Source organism: Mercenaria mercenaria, chromosome 4 (assembly GCF_021730395.1).
Source record: "Mercenaria mercenaria strain notata chromosome 4, MADL_Memer_1, whole genome shotgun sequence".
In the NCBI taxonomy this organism is placed as follows: Eukaryota; Metazoa; Mollusca; class Bivalvia; order Venerida; family Veneridae; genus Mercenaria; species Mercenaria mercenaria.
Window position 1 is genome coordinate 74674171 of NC_069364.1, and position 16550 is coordinate 74690720.

General features: G+C 34.6%; 2 protein-coding genes across 5 annotated transcripts in view; one reads left to right on the forward strand and one right to left on the reverse strand.

The window, feature by feature from the left end:
* LOC123552158 (tryptophan--tRNA ligase, mitochondrial-like) overlaps positions 1–16550 on the reverse strand; it is a 45794-nt gene that overhangs the window by 12815 nt on the left and 16429 nt on the right. The window contains exon 1 of one of the 2 annotated variants that reach the window (XM_045341587.2): positions 186–281. The exons of the other annotated variant lie outside the window; for it this stretch is intronic. Coding sequence (XP_045197522.2) covers positions 186–266 — 81 coding nt within the window. The 5' untranslated portion in view covers positions 267–281. Of the gene's footprint in view, positions 1–185; positions 282–16550 lie in introns of those variants that run through there. 2 annotated transcript variants of the gene reach the window in all.
* Positions 16–15848, forward strand: LOC123552155 (HIV Tat-specific factor 1-like). Of its 3 annotated transcripts, none has more exons than XM_045341580.2 (11): positions 16–171; positions 2509–2673; positions 3122–3235; positions 3868–4033; positions 5869–6084; positions 6946–7151; positions 8562–8731; positions 10367–10463; positions 12366–12455; positions 13798–13935; positions 15130–15848. In XM_045341580.2, exons 2-11 carry the CDS (start codon positions 2521–2523, stop codon positions 15493–15495), a joined length of 1716 nt encoding a protein of 571 aa, XP_045197515.1. In that variant the 5' UTR covers positions 16–171; positions 2509–2520; the 3' UTR covers positions 15496–15848. The 3 variants fall into 3 exon arrangements, with proteins under 3 accessions (XP_045197515.1, XP_045197517.1, XP_053397673.1); XM_045341582.2 differs by having other exon boundaries at positions 6949–7151; XM_053541698.1 differs by lacking the exon at positions 16–171 and adding an exon at positions 732–863.

Below are 16550 nucleotides of genomic sequence, written 5' to 3' on the forward strand. Positions count from 1 at the left end.
CAGAAAACGCTCTTGATCAAACACCTAATTAAACGTTCATTGATGCAGATTTAAATTTTAGTGAAACAAAAACGTTTTCACATTATTTACTTTTCTCGTCATGAAAAAGAATTAATTTTCATTATTTTTGATAAATTTCAGTCTAAGTGTTTACTTTGCTGAGAAATAAAGGTATATCACCCTACCATAGTCACGTGTAAGGTTACAATTCCGAAAGTCGGAAAGGTGTAATAATAAACATACGGTTTATATTCGGATAACAGCATCTTACTATTCTAATGCATCGTGAATAAAACTTCTCGGTCTATATGCTAACATGTTCTTTTGATATGAAATATGTCAAAGCCTTAAAGGGAGCTCAAAGAAATCAATTTCTATCTTAAGTGATTATATGAAATGAGGCAAAGCTTCAGAGCGGGCTTAAAGAGATGAGGTTTAACTTAAAAGTTTCAAATCTTTGACGTCACTTACGTTAAAATAGTGATGTAATTTCGAAAGTAATGGTCGCATCAGATAAGTTCGTGGCGCAGAAAGTATTAAAAGTATTATGTCGCCCTCTCTTTGAATCACTCACCCAACCTTCCTAAAAACGTTTGTGCTACGTAAAGACAAGTGTCCTGCTAACATTTGCCTGACTTCCAGAATTTTCCATGTCTCGTTTTGTTTGTGAAGGAGTCATACTGCAACCTACACAATATTTTATTAATACTTTCTGCGCCGGGAACTTATCTGACGTCGCCATTTCTGAAATTGCATGCGACCATTACTTTCAAAATTACATCACTTTTTTAAAGCATGTGATGTCAAAAACTTGAAACGCAACATAATTACGCGCCACATGTTGCCATTGAGATGTGTAGCGGGTAAGTTACATGAGCTTAAATGGAAGCCACTTCTTTTTGTAGGAGGAAAACTGAGCATGTGCTGACTAGCACTGACTGCTGTCCATTATTTAAAGAATACTCAAATATTTATGAAAGGTATTTAATTTTAAACTCTATAGTCTTGTCAAGTATACATTGAAATACCATCAGTTAAAATAATTATTTGATGCGTCGCTTATTTTCGAAATAATAAAAAAGTTCGTGATTTTCTGGGACAACCCTTGTATTTTCCAATTTCTTTCTAACATTTTATCTTTTAAAATTTTCAACTGAATAGAAATTTCTAATGCATGATTTTGAGTGATAAATAATTTTCAGCAGTTGAATGACGTTCTCTATTTGCTGTGGAGTAAACTACTTCCTGGCCGCTAGGTGTGCCTTGTTAGCTTCCGGCGAAAGTTTTAAAATCCATCTCTCTGAGTATGAAAGTATACTTGCATTACCGTAAAGCTCGGTTCTATAGCAGGCCCTTTGGGCGTGATCTTCGAGCTCACTGATACTTTTATAAGCTTCACTAATTGAAGAATTGGTAGAGCTGTTGCACTCACCCATTTGTCTATGTCCCGATTTGGTTATTAAGTTCTTTATGTAGCTGGTATCTTAGTAACTATTTGTAGGACTTGAATAAAACTTCACATAAAGGGTTATTTTAAGTCTGATTTAAAGCAAAAAGTAGAAATTGATAAATACATTATATGAATATATGGGCACATGTTGTCAAAATAACATACAATGAAGTGTTAAGGGTCACTAGAATCTGATTCTAGAGGTGCAGATCTATATATTATGGGTTATGACGGGTTATCTATGTCTTGAATTTTGTTGCAAATGATATATCAAATGAGATTAAATCAGTCATCACCTAAAACATGAATCTACTAAATTGTTCATATTCACAGATACCAGCTTTCACTTGATTGTTTACATTTTCTTTCGAAATATAAGTAACCGAGGAACACCAAGTAAATATACTGTTCCATGCCGATTAATTTATAGTAAAATAAACCGTTTATGAAAGATCAACAAGCTTATCAAACCCTTTTGTGAATCATATTTGAAATTAAGCTAAAAAAACCCAAATTTATAAAAACAAACTTTTCAATATGAAAAGGTGCATGCACCCATTTATGTTCTTATTTAAGTGAGACAAAAAGTTCACCGACACAAGTAGAAGGAATTGTTTGTGAAATCTTCCCTTATATCTTGTAAACAGAGACACATGAAATGAAAACTGTCTGTGAATAGAGACCATCTGACATTTCAAAACACACTTAGAAATGTCTTCAGACAAATATTTGTTTTTATTGCCATGACTGCCCTGAGATATACTGACAAAGGTTTACTAAGTAACTGTTATGCAGTAGAATTTATGCAGTGGTTAATGTTTTAATGTTTGTGAGAAAATATGGTGAAAATTAACCCTAGAGTAAATATTACGGTTTTATTTTTTACAGTAAAAGTCATTTGGTTGTCTAAGATTTTAAGCAGTTCAAACATATAGAAATATAAGAAAATTGGCTTGGTACCACTGAAATGACCGAGTGAGCCTGGTCACTTACTGTGTTGTTACACAGTATATATTAAGTCACGGAGCTTCAAATGACATCAGTTTTGTATTTTCTAGGTAATATAGAAGATGGGAGACATAGATTTTGAAGAACAACTCGAACTGGAGAAGCTTGAACAAGAGCATAAAGCAAAACTTGCAAAAGAAGGCAAAGGGGAGAGAGTGGATCCTGATGGCACAGTCTATGAGTGGGACACTGAAAAACAAGCGTGGTTTCCAAAGGTAATTGACTGATTCAAGGCAGTCAGTACAACAAGGCTGTTGTCTTTATAAAAAGTCTATATCAGCTTCAGCATCAAGTAATTTATTAGCTATCACTTAAAAACAAATTTTGCTTGAGCAATTGAAACCAAAGTTTCAGAAATTAGCCACTTTTTACAAAGTACTAAGAAAATTTTGCTGTATGACTTGATCTGTCATTGTAACTGAGACCAAACAAAAATCATCATCATTCAGTTGTTGTATTTACCATCTGTAGATAGATTACAGCGTGATGCCTGTAGGTTACAGTAAATGTTTTTGTGTAACGGCTTTAACCATGGAACATTTCCAGATTTTCTTGCACACTTGGTTTGTGTTCTAGGAAATATTTATTGCTTTGATTTATTAATTTCTATATGGTTTAGAAGAGATAAGATCTTTAAGATAATTCCGACCTGCTTGTTTTCAGATTGATTCCGACTTTATTGCCCAGTATCAAATGAACTATGGAGAGGAGAGTGGAGGGGCAGATGGAGACAAAGACAAACAGACTGATTATGAAAAATATTACAATTACTATCAGGTTATCTCATTTCTGTTACTTACATTTATAAAGGTCATTATTCAGCTTGTTAGGTGATGATTCATTAATTAAAATCTGAGCACACAACAGAGGTATATAACTAACTGTTAAAACCAGTCCCAAAACCCCAGCGTTTGACTTGTTCTTACTGATCAGATCCTTGAAATAGACCAGTGGATCTTGTTGATTTCCATGGCTTCAGGTGCCAGGAGCATCAGATTTGAATATATTTAATGAGAAGCAGTGTGTAAAGGCATAGATGGCAAGATATTTGATTAATTTATTAAGTAATACATAGCAGATGCTTATTAACTTGAAATATGCTGTAAAATCATTTATGTCACAGACATAATTATTTGTGGCTTCATGGGAACATTTGTGGATTTAAATTTTGAGGGGATTTTAAATGTCCATTTGGATTGAATTTGTTGGATTAATGTTACCATAAATTCAGCAAAAATACTCCTCCAAATAAGTGTAAGAATGTGTACGTGTACTGAAATTTCAATCTTTTATATAATTATATATGATTTATAAGTCATTATGGAGAAGTATTGATATTATGGGTTCCGTTGTAATATAACAAGAGTTTAAAAATATGTATGGATTAAAAACTGCTATGCTATTTATAGAACTATAATCAAGCGCAGTTACAGCATGAAGAGTTGCTGACTAAGAAAAAGAAAGAGGCACAGGGTGACGAGTCTCACGAGGAAACTCTACAGAAACTGGAGACTTTGGAGAATAGGATGCAGGAACAGGGAGATTCCGGAGAACAGTCTGGAGATTATCAGCCTGGTATGGGGTTTTACTTTCATGTTGCACAGTATAGTGTACAATTGGCAAAAAAGCAACAAACACATTCTTCCCCATATTGTCAATAGATATATCACCAAATCATCTTATCCTTTTTGGTATATCTAAATGCTCTATCAAATTGGCTTTTTTAGCTCACCTGAGCAATGCTCAGGGGAGTTTTTGTGATCGCTCGATGTCCGGTGTCTGTCTGTCATCTGTCTGTCGTCTGTCAACATTTAGCTTGTGTATGCGATAGAGGCTGTATTTTTCAACTGATCTTAATGAAATTTGGTCAGAATGATTACCTTGATGAAATCTAGGCCGAGTTCGAAAATGGGTCATCTGGGGTCAAAAACTAGGTCATTAGGTCAAATCAAAGAAAAACCTTGTGTATGCGATAGAGGCTGTATTTTTCAATTAATCTTCATGAATTTTGGTCAGAATGATTACCTTGATCAAATATAGGCCAAGTTCGAAAACGGGTCATCTGGGTTCAAAAACTAGGTCACTAGGTCAAATCAAAGAAAAACCTTGTGTATGCGATAGAGGCTGTATTTTTCAATTAAGCTTCATGATTTTTGGTCAGAATAATTATCTTGATGAAGTCTAGGCCAAGTTGAAATATGGGTCATCTGTGGTCAAAAACTAGGTCAAATAAAAGAAAAACCTTGTGTATGCGATGGAGGCTGTATTTTACAATTAATCTTCATGAATTTTGGTCAGAATGATTACCTTGATGAAATCTAGGCCGAGTTTGAAAGTGGGTCATCTGGGGTCAAAAACTAGGTCACTAGGTCAAATCAAAGAAAAACCTTGTGTATGTGATAGAGGCTGTATTTTTCAATTAATCTTCATGAATTTTGGTCAGAATGATTGCCTTGATGAAATCTAGGTCAAGTTCGAATATGGGTCATCTGGGATCAAAAACTAGGTCACTATGTCAAATCAAAGGAAAAGCTTGTATATGCGATAGAGGCTGTATTTTTCAATTGATCTTCCTGAAATTAAGACAAAATGATAACCTGAATAAAATCTAGGCCGGATTTGAAAAGGGTCATCTTGGGTCAAAAAGTAGGCCACTAGGTCAAATCAAAGAAAAACCTTGTGTTTGCGATAGAGGCTGTATTTTTCAATTGATCTTCATGAAATTTGGTCAGAATGATAGCTTTGATGAAATCTAGGTCAAGTTCGAATATGGGTCATCAGGGGTCAAAAACTAGGTCACTAGGTCAAATCAAAGAAAATACTTATACTCTAGATTTTTGCTCCAATTTTAATGATAATTGGTCAGAATATTTTTTTCCATGAAATCACTAGGTCAAACATGTTTACTCTGTTTAATATGTTGTGTTATGGTGTGTTTCTCAGGTGAGCGACCTAGGGCCATCTTGGCCCTCTTGTTTCCTTTTATCTACTCTTATTTCTAAGAAAAATCAGTTCTACAGGTCAAAAATTTGGGGAGGGGTGCAAACAATATGCTGGCCTCGCCCCCTCTCTCTCTCTCAGTAGTTGCAGGGAGGGGGGAACAGGCCACTGCCGGCTCTTCTTGCTCATACACCTATGTGCACATATGAATGCTATAGATAATTCAGTTTTTTGTGTCAGTTTTGCAGCAACCTCTTACAATAAATGCTTTTGAACATAAAACTGATAAATCATTTTTACTAAACTCAAAAGTACCTGAATATTACCCAGCTTTATCTCCATAATTATAACCAACTACGAAGCTCAAAATTCTTAAAAATGCAAATGTGATTCTTGATGATCAAATTGCTAAATAGAAGTGATACTGTAATCACATCTACTGAATGTGCACATCATTAACTTGTCTGCAGATTCTAAGGAAGACATGGAGAAGTACACAGAGGACCAGAAGAAACAGTACAATGAGTATTGGTCATACTACTACAGTACAGACTATCACGATTACTATGCTGATTGCATGGCTCAGTATGCTAGTGAGGCAGCAACGGAGGAGAAAAAGGAGGAAGATCAGGATGGAAAGAAAAAGGGAAAGAAAAGAAAAGGACAGCCACAGCAAAGAGATGAAGGTATTTGTAGCTATTATTAAGGTTTTAAAAGAATATTGATAACTCAGTTTCAGAGGTAATTTATTCTAATTAATTTTAGCTCAATTGCAATAAATGGTTGAAGTTTATTTGAACTGCTCTCGAGTTCACCTTCTGGAAAACCAGCACCGATGTCATATTAGAAGCTGTGGTTGTGACCCCATGTTTAGCAGGCAGAACCTTAACTACTAAAACTACCACTTCCCATTAAAGGTAGACAGATTGAGACATAGAGGCATCTTAGATAAGAGTGACGTTGCCAAGTAGTTAGTCACTGATTTTGTGTGTTCCAGTCCTGCTGGAGGTCATCAAGTGTGGAAGCCATAGAGCTTATTTGCAGAAGGTTGTAGGTTCTACCCAGGTGCCCATCCTTGACTGAAGTTAAAGATCAAAGAGGTGTTTTGGACCTTTCCTAAAATGTTTTGTGACTTTAAATCCCACAAACAAGCAATGGAGAAATTTGATAGTCTTTAAATGTATACTATTTTTTCCATTATAATGCAAGGATTAGTTATTCCTATGAAAGTACAGGGCATGTTATTTATGTTTACAGGAATAACTAATCCTTGCATTATAATGAGTCTGGTAATTGCTTGCAGAAAGATGTGCTGTGAAATCAGTAATACTTGTAGGGGTCTAATTTTCATGTGGGAGTGAATACATGAAGTTAGATCTCAAGAAATGTCTAACATTTCCATTCATTTTATACTCAAACTTGGAAATTGATGAATTTATATCCTAACGAAGTAGCTGTTTTTGCCCAAACCATAAAGTTCCGTGCCCACGAAACTAAATGATTTCATAGTAAAATGAATGTGTTAAGACTTAACTTTGACTTATCAGCAGGTTGGTTTCAAGTTGATGACGAGCACAACACTAATGTGTATGTGTCCGGCCTTCCTCTGGATATCACAATGGAGGAGTTTAAAGAGATGATGACTAAGTATGGCCTTGTTATGTATGATCCTAGAACACGTCAGCCTAAAATGAAACTGTATATGGATGAAAATGGGCAGCCCAGGGGTGACGGTAGATGTTGTTTTATTAAGGTAGGTTAACCAGATTTTATTAGTTCATTTAAGCAGAAACACACAAAGTTTGTGCTGAAATGTAAGCTCAATTGGTTGCCTTTTACCACAATATCACAGACAAGTTGACTAATGGATAGGATTGTTTACATATAACTGTCTTAGGACTTTTTGCTGTAACAAATCAAAGAGCATAGCATTTTTAGGATGAAAAGTCTCAACTGCCTGTGGCGGAATTCGAACCTGGGTCGCTCAGGTGTTAGTCCAATGCTGTAACCACTGAGCCAAAGAGTAGACTCTGTGATGCAGTTGTCAGAGATTGGCTTTAAACATACAGGCTATGCGTAAGCAACCGTTACACTTCCCCTCTTCAAAAAAGTCATCATTTATGATGACTTGTAAGTCATTTAGGCATAGAAAGTGCCATTTTCCTTATCACGGACAAGCCCCCATCTTAACAATGATTAAGGGGTAACAAATCAAAGAGCATAGTATTATGATGATCAGTCCCAACTGCCTGTGGCAGGATTCAAACCCAGGTCGCTCTGGAGCTAGTCCAATGCTGAAACCACTGAGCCAGAGGCGACACCCAGACGCAGTTGTCAGTGATTGGATTTAAACAAACAGGCTGTGCATAAGCGGCCATAACAAACTGTTACATATATAACCAAAATTTTTTGTTGCTATTTTTTTAGTCAAACTAGATTCATCCATTGCCATAAAAAATTTCCTAGTTATCAGATTTGATATAGAGATCACATTTCATGAGCAGTGTTCATGAGATTTACCAATTTACCTGGTGTATTTAAGGCCATGACCTGAATTATGACCCTTGAAATAGTCAGAATTGCTTATTTCACATTTTAAATACATTACATAGATTTCCTCATGAATCAGAATACTAAATATATATTCTGATTCATGAGGAAACCTATGAAATGTTTTTAAGATCTGAAATAGGCAATTTTAACTATTTCAAGGGTCATAATTCAGGTCATGGCCTTAAACAATCAGAAAAATAAAAAATTGATATTGAATGATAAGGATTAAATAGATTTTAGAGCTAAATTGAATGTGTGCATTGTTTGGTGAGGTTTGCATATGCATGAACAACAGAAAAAAATAGTTTAATTCTATACTGATAAAAACAGAAAATGATTCACATTAGTTTTTTACTTCCAGTTCAAATTGTCAGTTGATGTAATACTGTATGTACTTGCAGAGAGTAAGTTTGTGCATAATAATGGTACAGAATTGAGGAACAGTGGTTAGGTTTTGTGTTCTATTCTTGATTGATTACTTTATTCAGCTTCTTTTCATTGTGGTCTTAAGGTGAAAAAAAACAAAACTTTTTGTTCACTTTTCATGTGGTGTTAAGTTCAAAACAAGAAGTGTTGAAAGTATAACAAGTTTATTTTGTACCGCTTACAGAAAGAGTCTGTAGATCTGGCCCTCAATCTGCTGGATGGTTTGGAATATAAAGGTCACAAAATAAAGGCAGAGAGAGCCCAGTTCCATCTGAAAGGTGAATATGATCCTAGTAAGAAGAAAAAGAAACTGACCAACAAAGAGAAGAGAAGGCTGAAGGAGAGACAGGCAAAGTATGTTAACATTCTGATTGTTTAATACTGTTCTAATTAACATACACAGTGTTAACACTTACCCTTCTAAATTTCTATAATGGACTTGTCTATCCTTCAATTTGGACAGTACCATTAACTGTTAAAAGGGGTACTTACCAAAAGACTGAATGGCGAACAGTGCAGATCATGATCTACACTGGTCACAAAGGCAGAATCATTTGTGTCCAGCATGATAAGGGTTAAATGAATTGAAAATGTTTTTAGTCAAACCTGTATTCAGCCAGTCAGGGGAGTGGCATTATCTGGCTGCTTAAGACAGGTGGCTGTTGAAGACAAGTTGAAAGTAAAATGGGTAAAATAGCTAACTGGCTTCTTAAGGCAAGTGGCTGTTTAATTCAGGTGGCAGCTTAGGAAGGTTTCAGTGTAATTTGTAACATAGATTATGTTGATTTGTAATATTTAAACAGATACTATCTAGCTGGAAAGAAATATGTGCCCATATAGGGAGGCCCATATATAGAGGTATTTCCTATTCAAAGGTCAATGGAAGTCATTCTGAAGTTCTCTAACAAACTTTAAAATCTCTAAGAAGATCCTTTTAAAGCAAGACTGTTTGAACATTCTTTTAATATGTTTGTATTGCTGAAGTTTAAATTTAAATGTTTAACTTGCCTGTCAGAGCTAAAAATGCACAGGGTGAAATATACTCACTGTACATAAATTGTTTGTAGTGTTTCAGTTAGTTCTTTTTATCAGATAACATCTGCTAAACCTCTCAGCTAATATCTACTAAACTTCACAGGAATGTGCCTTGGGTGGTTTTCGTTCAATTTTTTTTTTTTTGTTCAAAGAAATCAATTTCATGTGGAACTCTTGTTGCCATGGTAAAGGAAAAGAAAAAAAAGACCTTTAAAAAAATCTTGTTAGAAACTGCATGCCCGATTTCAAATGATTTCACACAGATGTTCTTTTGGTGATTCTTTGTCATTGAGGATACGGTCCCTTTTCCCTGTATATACTGGATATTTTGAACACCTTCTTAATAGCTGAAACTGCTGGTCAGATTTTGAAATAATTTCAAAAAAGGATTCTTTCATGTCTTTCCACCAAGATTGTTCATTTTTTTCCAGTATGTTAAAAACATTGACTATCAGAGGTATTGTCATTTTCCCTGTATATAGTGGAAAGATTTAAAAAAATGAAAATGTTCAAATTTTTCAGGTAAATAAATATGTTTTATAAATGGCCATCAGAGCTAAAAATAGCATAGTGTTTAAACAACATCTCTTATACTACTGGACCAGTTTTGAAATAATTTCTCTGCATGACCTTCTGCCAAGTGTTCATGTTTTGAAGTTTTTTTCCAATTATTTATATATATATATATATTTTTAAAATGAGTTAATAATAGAAAAAATGAACAACAACTTGATGGATGTTTACAAAGTTGTTCAAAGCTTGCTTGCATGTTGTTGTTTTTTTTTCAAATTTGTTTAAAGGGTTCCTATGGAAACCACTTTCTATAATGACCTGCTCCGTTGGTGTATTTTTAGTTTTTAACCTGTATTTTTTTTTCAAAACCTTTCAGCCCATTGAACTCAATTACAGCCAGCTTGTTTTTAATATAAACTTAAATTTTGGCATGTATTTTAGATTATTTGACTGGAGACCAGACAAGCTTCGTGGAGCTAGACAAAAGCATGAGAAGGTTGTTGTCCTCAAAAATGTGTTTGATCCTAAAACATTTGAGGTATGTTTTTAAGTGTTTCATTAATAGTGCAATATTACACCATTTGAAAAGTCCTCAACTATACGAAGTATGGAGAGCTGTCCTACTCAACCCAGCGTCAGCGTCAGTGTCCTTCCACGTCCACACCTTGATTAAAGTTTTGATGCACTTTCTCTTTATCTCTGTAATTACTAGATGGATTTGTTTCAAACTTAAAATAATTATTCATCATCATCACCCTCATCATATGGCACAAGGGTCATAACTCTAGTGCCAATATTTTATGAATTATCCTCCCTTTTTACTTGGAATTTCAGGTTAAAGTTTTTGGTGCACTTTCACTCTATCTCAGTTATTATAAAATGGATTTGATTCAAATTTAAATAGTTGCTCCACATCATCACACATCATAAGACACAAGGTCCATAACTCTGGCTTCAATGTTTCATGAATTATACCACCTTTTTACTTAAAATTTAGGGTTAATTTTGATGCATTTTCATTATATTTCTGTTATTACAGAAAGGATTCGATTCAAACTTAAACTAGTTGTTCCACATCATTACACACATCATATGACACTAGGGCCATAACTCTCACACCATTATGTCCTGAATTATCCCTCTTTTTACTTAGAATTTCAGGTTTTGGTGCACTTTCACTCTATCTTAGTATTTACTAAATGGATTTGCTTCAAACTTAAAATAGTTGTTCCACACCATCACCCACATCATATGACACAAGGGCCATAACTTTTGCACAAATGTTTCTTTAATTATCCCCATTTTTACTTAAAAATTTAGGTTAAAGATTTGATGCACTTCCACTCTATCTCTATTATTTCCAAATGAATTAGATTCAAACTTAAAATAGTTGTTCCACATCATCCAGCACACCATATTACATATTGGCCATATCTCTTGCACCACTAATTCATGAATTATGCCTCCTTTTTACTTGGAATATCAGTTTAATTTTGATGCTTTTTCACTATATCTCTTTTGTTACTAACTGGATTTGGTTCAAACATAAAATTGTTGTTCCACATCATCACCCACACCATATGACACAAGGTCCATAATGCTGGCACCAATATGTTATGAGTTATGCCCTCTTTTTTACTTAGAATTTCAGGTTCAAGTTGTGATGCACTTTTGCTCTATCTCAGTTATTACTGAATAGATTTGATTCAAACTTAAAATAGTTATTCGACATTATTAGTCACATGATATGACAAATGGTGCATTACTCTTGCAGAAATTTTCCATGAATTATGTCCCTTTTATACTTATTTAATGTTTTGATACATTTTATCTCTATCTCTGTTATTACTTTATACTTTTTACACAAATTTAAGCTATTGTCCAATATCTTCATCCATATTGGAGTCATTAAACACTCAAGTGACAGCTCAAGCTTCCTCCGATGTGCCCAGTTTCACTGTCCAGAATCGAAAGAGTTGAGCGCGCTGTCTCCTGTGAAGCTCCTGTTAGCTTAATTTGCAGTCAGATATAAAATGGGAAAACGGAATAACCATTTAAATAAGTATTTTATTGAATGTGCAGAAATCTTACTTGGTACAACTCTGGACACTGTGTGATCTTTGCTGACCAGCAGAAGGTAAACTGCTTTGATTAACAGAGGTGCCTGTCATCCTTAAGTAAAAAAGCTGGAGAGTCATTACATGACCTGCATTGTGTCAGTGTTACAACTTACTTAAACCTAACAAAACAAACTTTTTGATCTCTGAAGGATGGGACTGATACTGTTTAACATTTATTAAGCATGTTTTTGTCTTCCATTAGTATCTCCATTTTTAGGAAGTGGTGTTTTTTTAATGGAGTAAAATGTTGGTAACAAACATGTGCATAGCTAAGACAGAATGACAGCTATGTTTTAGAAATGTTATTGCAAATTTTTCAGGATGACCCAGTACAGATAAATATTCTGACAAGAGATATGAGGACGGAATGTACTAAATATGGAGAAGTAAAGAAAGTTGTAGTTTATGATGTAAGTTTGTGTTTCTTCCTTCAAACATCATTGTTTTTGTTGCAGCCAAATAAAACCAAACAAAACGTTTTAGTCAAATAGACCTTTATCGGAGTCTGGTTGCTTTTTAATTTCTTTAAGACTCTGTTGTGGAGCTGACATGTTCATTGAATTTACATCAGGTGTCAAGGTTGTCACCGTACAAACCGCCTGGGTATTGGCTATAAGCATAATTATGCGTTATGTTTTATGCTGAATAAACTTTTGTATTGTATTGTATTATACTAACTGCCTAGATTTTCCTACTCTGGGCAATATTTCTCAAATAGGAAATATAACTTTTTGTACGGATTAATTGGTTAACTGAATGTCTGATTTTTGGTTAGTTCACAAGGTTACCAGTTACTGGTATTTTTCTGTCAAATAAGTCAAACTTTCTAATAAACCAGAATTGCAACAAAACAGTTGTAAACAAGCATACTATCAGACAGGTGTCAGTGATTAAACTGTCTCAGTGAAATGGTCATTTGTAAAATCAGAAAAGATGCAGCATATTTTACTTTGTCAACCATTTGGAATAACTAATTATGAACACATTACTGAAATACCAAACATCTCTTCCTTTTTTGTAAGTAAAATGCAGCAACAAATGCTCTCTAATTTTCATTTTACCTTTTGATTAATTAGATGAACATGTTTTTGATGTACAGGTAAGATTCTAATAATAAATACTGAAATTTCTAATTTTTATTTTAATAGAACAGAAAGACATTGATCAAATTAATATGTTAGTAGTATAAATGCACAAATGTTAACCCTTCTCATGCTGGACACGATTGATTCTGCTTTTGCGACCAGTGTAGATCATGATCAGCCTGTACATCCATGCAGTCTGATCATGATCTGCACTGTTCGCCATTCAGTCAGTATCTTTTAAGTATGCACCCCTTTTAACAGTTAATGGTTCTGTCCAAATTGAGAAATGGACAAGTTCATTATAGAAATTTAGCAGGGTAAGAGTTAAAATACAAGGGCCTTCCTTGGTTATGGTCGCTGATTTCCAGTCACTTGCCACTCACTGATGTGGATTCAATACCTCACTCTGGATGTCAGATTTTTATGTGTAAATATCCACATGCAAAGGTCGATGGTGCTACTCAGATGCCAGAAATAATGCAGCGAGAAGTGCTTGGGATCTTCTCCATTGCCGCTGGCAAAATATCACAATTTAATATTAGCCATCAGGGAGACTCTAAAGCTAATACAACGTACAAACATGAAACAAAGTTTGGCATTATTCATTAGATTTAAACATCAGAATATATCAAATTATGATCATTTATAAAATTTGTATTTGAAACAGAGGCATGAAGATGGGGTGGTGACTGTTCACTTTAAGGAACCTGAAGAGGCAGATATGTGTATAGAACACATGAACCAACGTTACTTTGCACAGCGACGACTGCTGGCAGCCACATGGGACGGTCAAACTAAATATGAGGTATATTTGATATTATTTCATCTTGCTTGTTGATAGATAACAGGTCACATCAAAGCCCATAGAAAGTGATATTTATTGCAGAAGGTGATATTGTTGTAAGGAAATTTAACTATATGCTATATTTATACTAACCCCAGAAAATTTCTAGATGGTTATTTGGTATAGGTGTATTTACTGTCTGTATACATTTTTTCTTATAAACAATCTGGCATTATTTTTTATTAGTTACTTAATACACTGCCTTTTTCAGTGAACCATAAAATGAAATACTTACTGTATGATAAAATGGGTATATATCCAAGTCTGTGGACCTGAAAAAGATGATGTTTACCTAAGCCTATCAGCCCCACTTAATATCACCTTGGTCAAGTCCATAAATGGGGCCCTCATGGCTGAGTGGTTATGGTCGCTGACTTCAAATCACTTGCCCTTCACTGATGCAGGTTCAACATAGAGTGTTGAATTCTTCATGCAAAGAAGCCATCCAGCTGGCTTATGAAAGGTCAGTGGTTTTACCCAGGTACCTGCCTAGATGAAATAATGCATGGAGTGGCACCTGGGGTCTTCTTCCACCATCAAATCTGGAAAGTCACCATGTGATCAGTAATTGTGTCAGTGTGGTGTTAACCCAACAAAAACAAACAAAAACCAAAATGTAAAAGGGCAGTGCAGTTCATAAAGTAATACTGTGACACAACAACATGAAAACTGGGCCAAAACATTTCTGTTTACTGATGATGAAAATTTCTACATGAGGTATACATAGACAGACATTGTTTCGTCTCCTGTGATAAGAAGAAGAATATAGATTTTGGCATTGTCAGTGTGTGCATCTGCTTGTCTGTCCACTCATCTGTCCTTCCATATCTTAGTAATTTTTTCAGTTGAGTTATTGCGTTTGTGTTCAGCTGACTGCATGTTTTTTCGTTTGGAAAATGCAGTTTGTATGACCAGAGTTATTGCCAGTTAATAAATTAAAAACTTCAATTTCATTCCTTCTGAAGCCATGTCTTGGTAAAGGTTAGTCAGTTGGAGTTGATATACTTTGGTACTTGGATCCATGCTGGTCGCAAATGCACTATATTGGTTTTCTCATGGTGCGGCTCATTTGATATTACACTAAAAATATGAAAAGAATAAAACTTAAAGTAGCAAAGGTTTCATTTTCCACCTTTCCTGATATTATTTTTCCAGATCCTGGAAACAGAGGCAGAGAGAGAAGCTCGACTGAAGAAATGGGAGAAGTTTCTTGAAACTGGAGAAAAGGAAGAAAAATCTGCTAACCAAGCAACTAGTAGTGCTAGCAATGGTAGCAGTGTATCTACTGACTCTAAAAGTGAAGATAAAACTCAGAAATCTGAAGAAGAATCAACAAATTCCAGTGAATCAGCAATTGCAGCCGAAGACAGTAAGACTGAAAAAGACAGAGGTGTTTCTGATACAAAAGAAGCGGATGTTAGTAATGATAGTGCCTCGAAAGACGAAACTGAAGATGTGGTAATGGACACTGAAAATGATAGCATAGAAAGTGGTCAACCAAAGAAAGAAGAGAAGACATAAAGTGACAGAGAATATGGTTATTAATGTGATTAATTGTATGATAGTGCTCAGGTTAAAATGGAATTTGTACAAAATTTCTTAAATATTTATATTTTGATAAAATTTTGATATTTTAGCATGGATAAATTCCATTTCACTGCAGGGTTTGGACAGCAGAGAGATTGAAATTGATCAAACAAATGTCTTTATTTCTTGGGCAGGAAGACATTAATGGATTTGTTATGGAGTATGTACTTGTTACATGTAGTCACTGTGGTTGTGTTAAAAGTTCTTTTTAATGCAGCTAATAGAAACTGCCACATGTAGACACATTCGTGAAGGATATCTTTATTAAATCTGATAGAAAATTAAAAGTGTTATTTCTTGTGTTTTTGTTAGCCATAGAACAAATTTCTTTAGCAAGCTAGATTGACAGGGCTTCTGACACAAAATCTGCTAAAATTTTGAAATAATATAATCGTCATATTGCGTTTTCCACTGAAAATTGTTATCTACAGCTGTCAAATCATCTTTGAACATACACTGTCATCCAAAGTAATGTTTTATTTTTAAAAGTTTTTCCTTTCTATTTACTCTTTGACATGCTTATGGATCTACATGCTCTTATCTTTGTTTTACATTTACATTTTACAGTTTAGAATTCATTTTCACCCTAACCAACCAGTCAACATGCACCCTGTGTTAATAACACTCAAAAACTGTGTTGATATTAATCCAAACTAAGATGGGTGAGTCTGTTAGTTGGTTAGGTCGAGTCTAGTTTGGTAATTAGGGGTAGATAGGGTAGGGTAGGTGCAAAGGATAAGGGTAGGTTAAGGTAGGTATATGTAGGAAGACCAATCTATATTAGTCTGAGAATGTCACAAACGTAACAGAGCAATCTCAAACATGTTAATATGTTAACTTTGAGACATTTTGCGATCATACTGTCGAGACTGTATCTTCTGAAAATTATTATGTACTCTTTGTGCTCCATATTATATAATGCTTTCACTTGCTGAAGGTATTGCATTTATAAGCTTTATGCAATAAATCGAAATTGAATAGAATTGAAT

What these genes read in the sequence shown, in the direction of transcription:
- LOC123552155 (XM_045341580.2), top strand. Translation starts at nt 2,521, where the DNA reads ATGGGAGACATAGATTTTGAAGAACAACTCGAACTGGAGAAGCTTGAA. An exon ending in GTCTGGAGATTATCAGCCTG is followed by an intron (nt 4,034 to 5,868) that starts GTATGGGGTTTT and finishes ACTTGTCTGCAG; the next exon opens with ATTCTAAGGAAGACATGGAG. An exon ending in CTGAAGGAGAGACAGGCAAA is followed by an intron (nt 8,732 to 10,366) that starts GTATGTTAACAT and finishes CATGTATTTTAG; the next exon opens with ATTATTTGACTGGAGACCAG.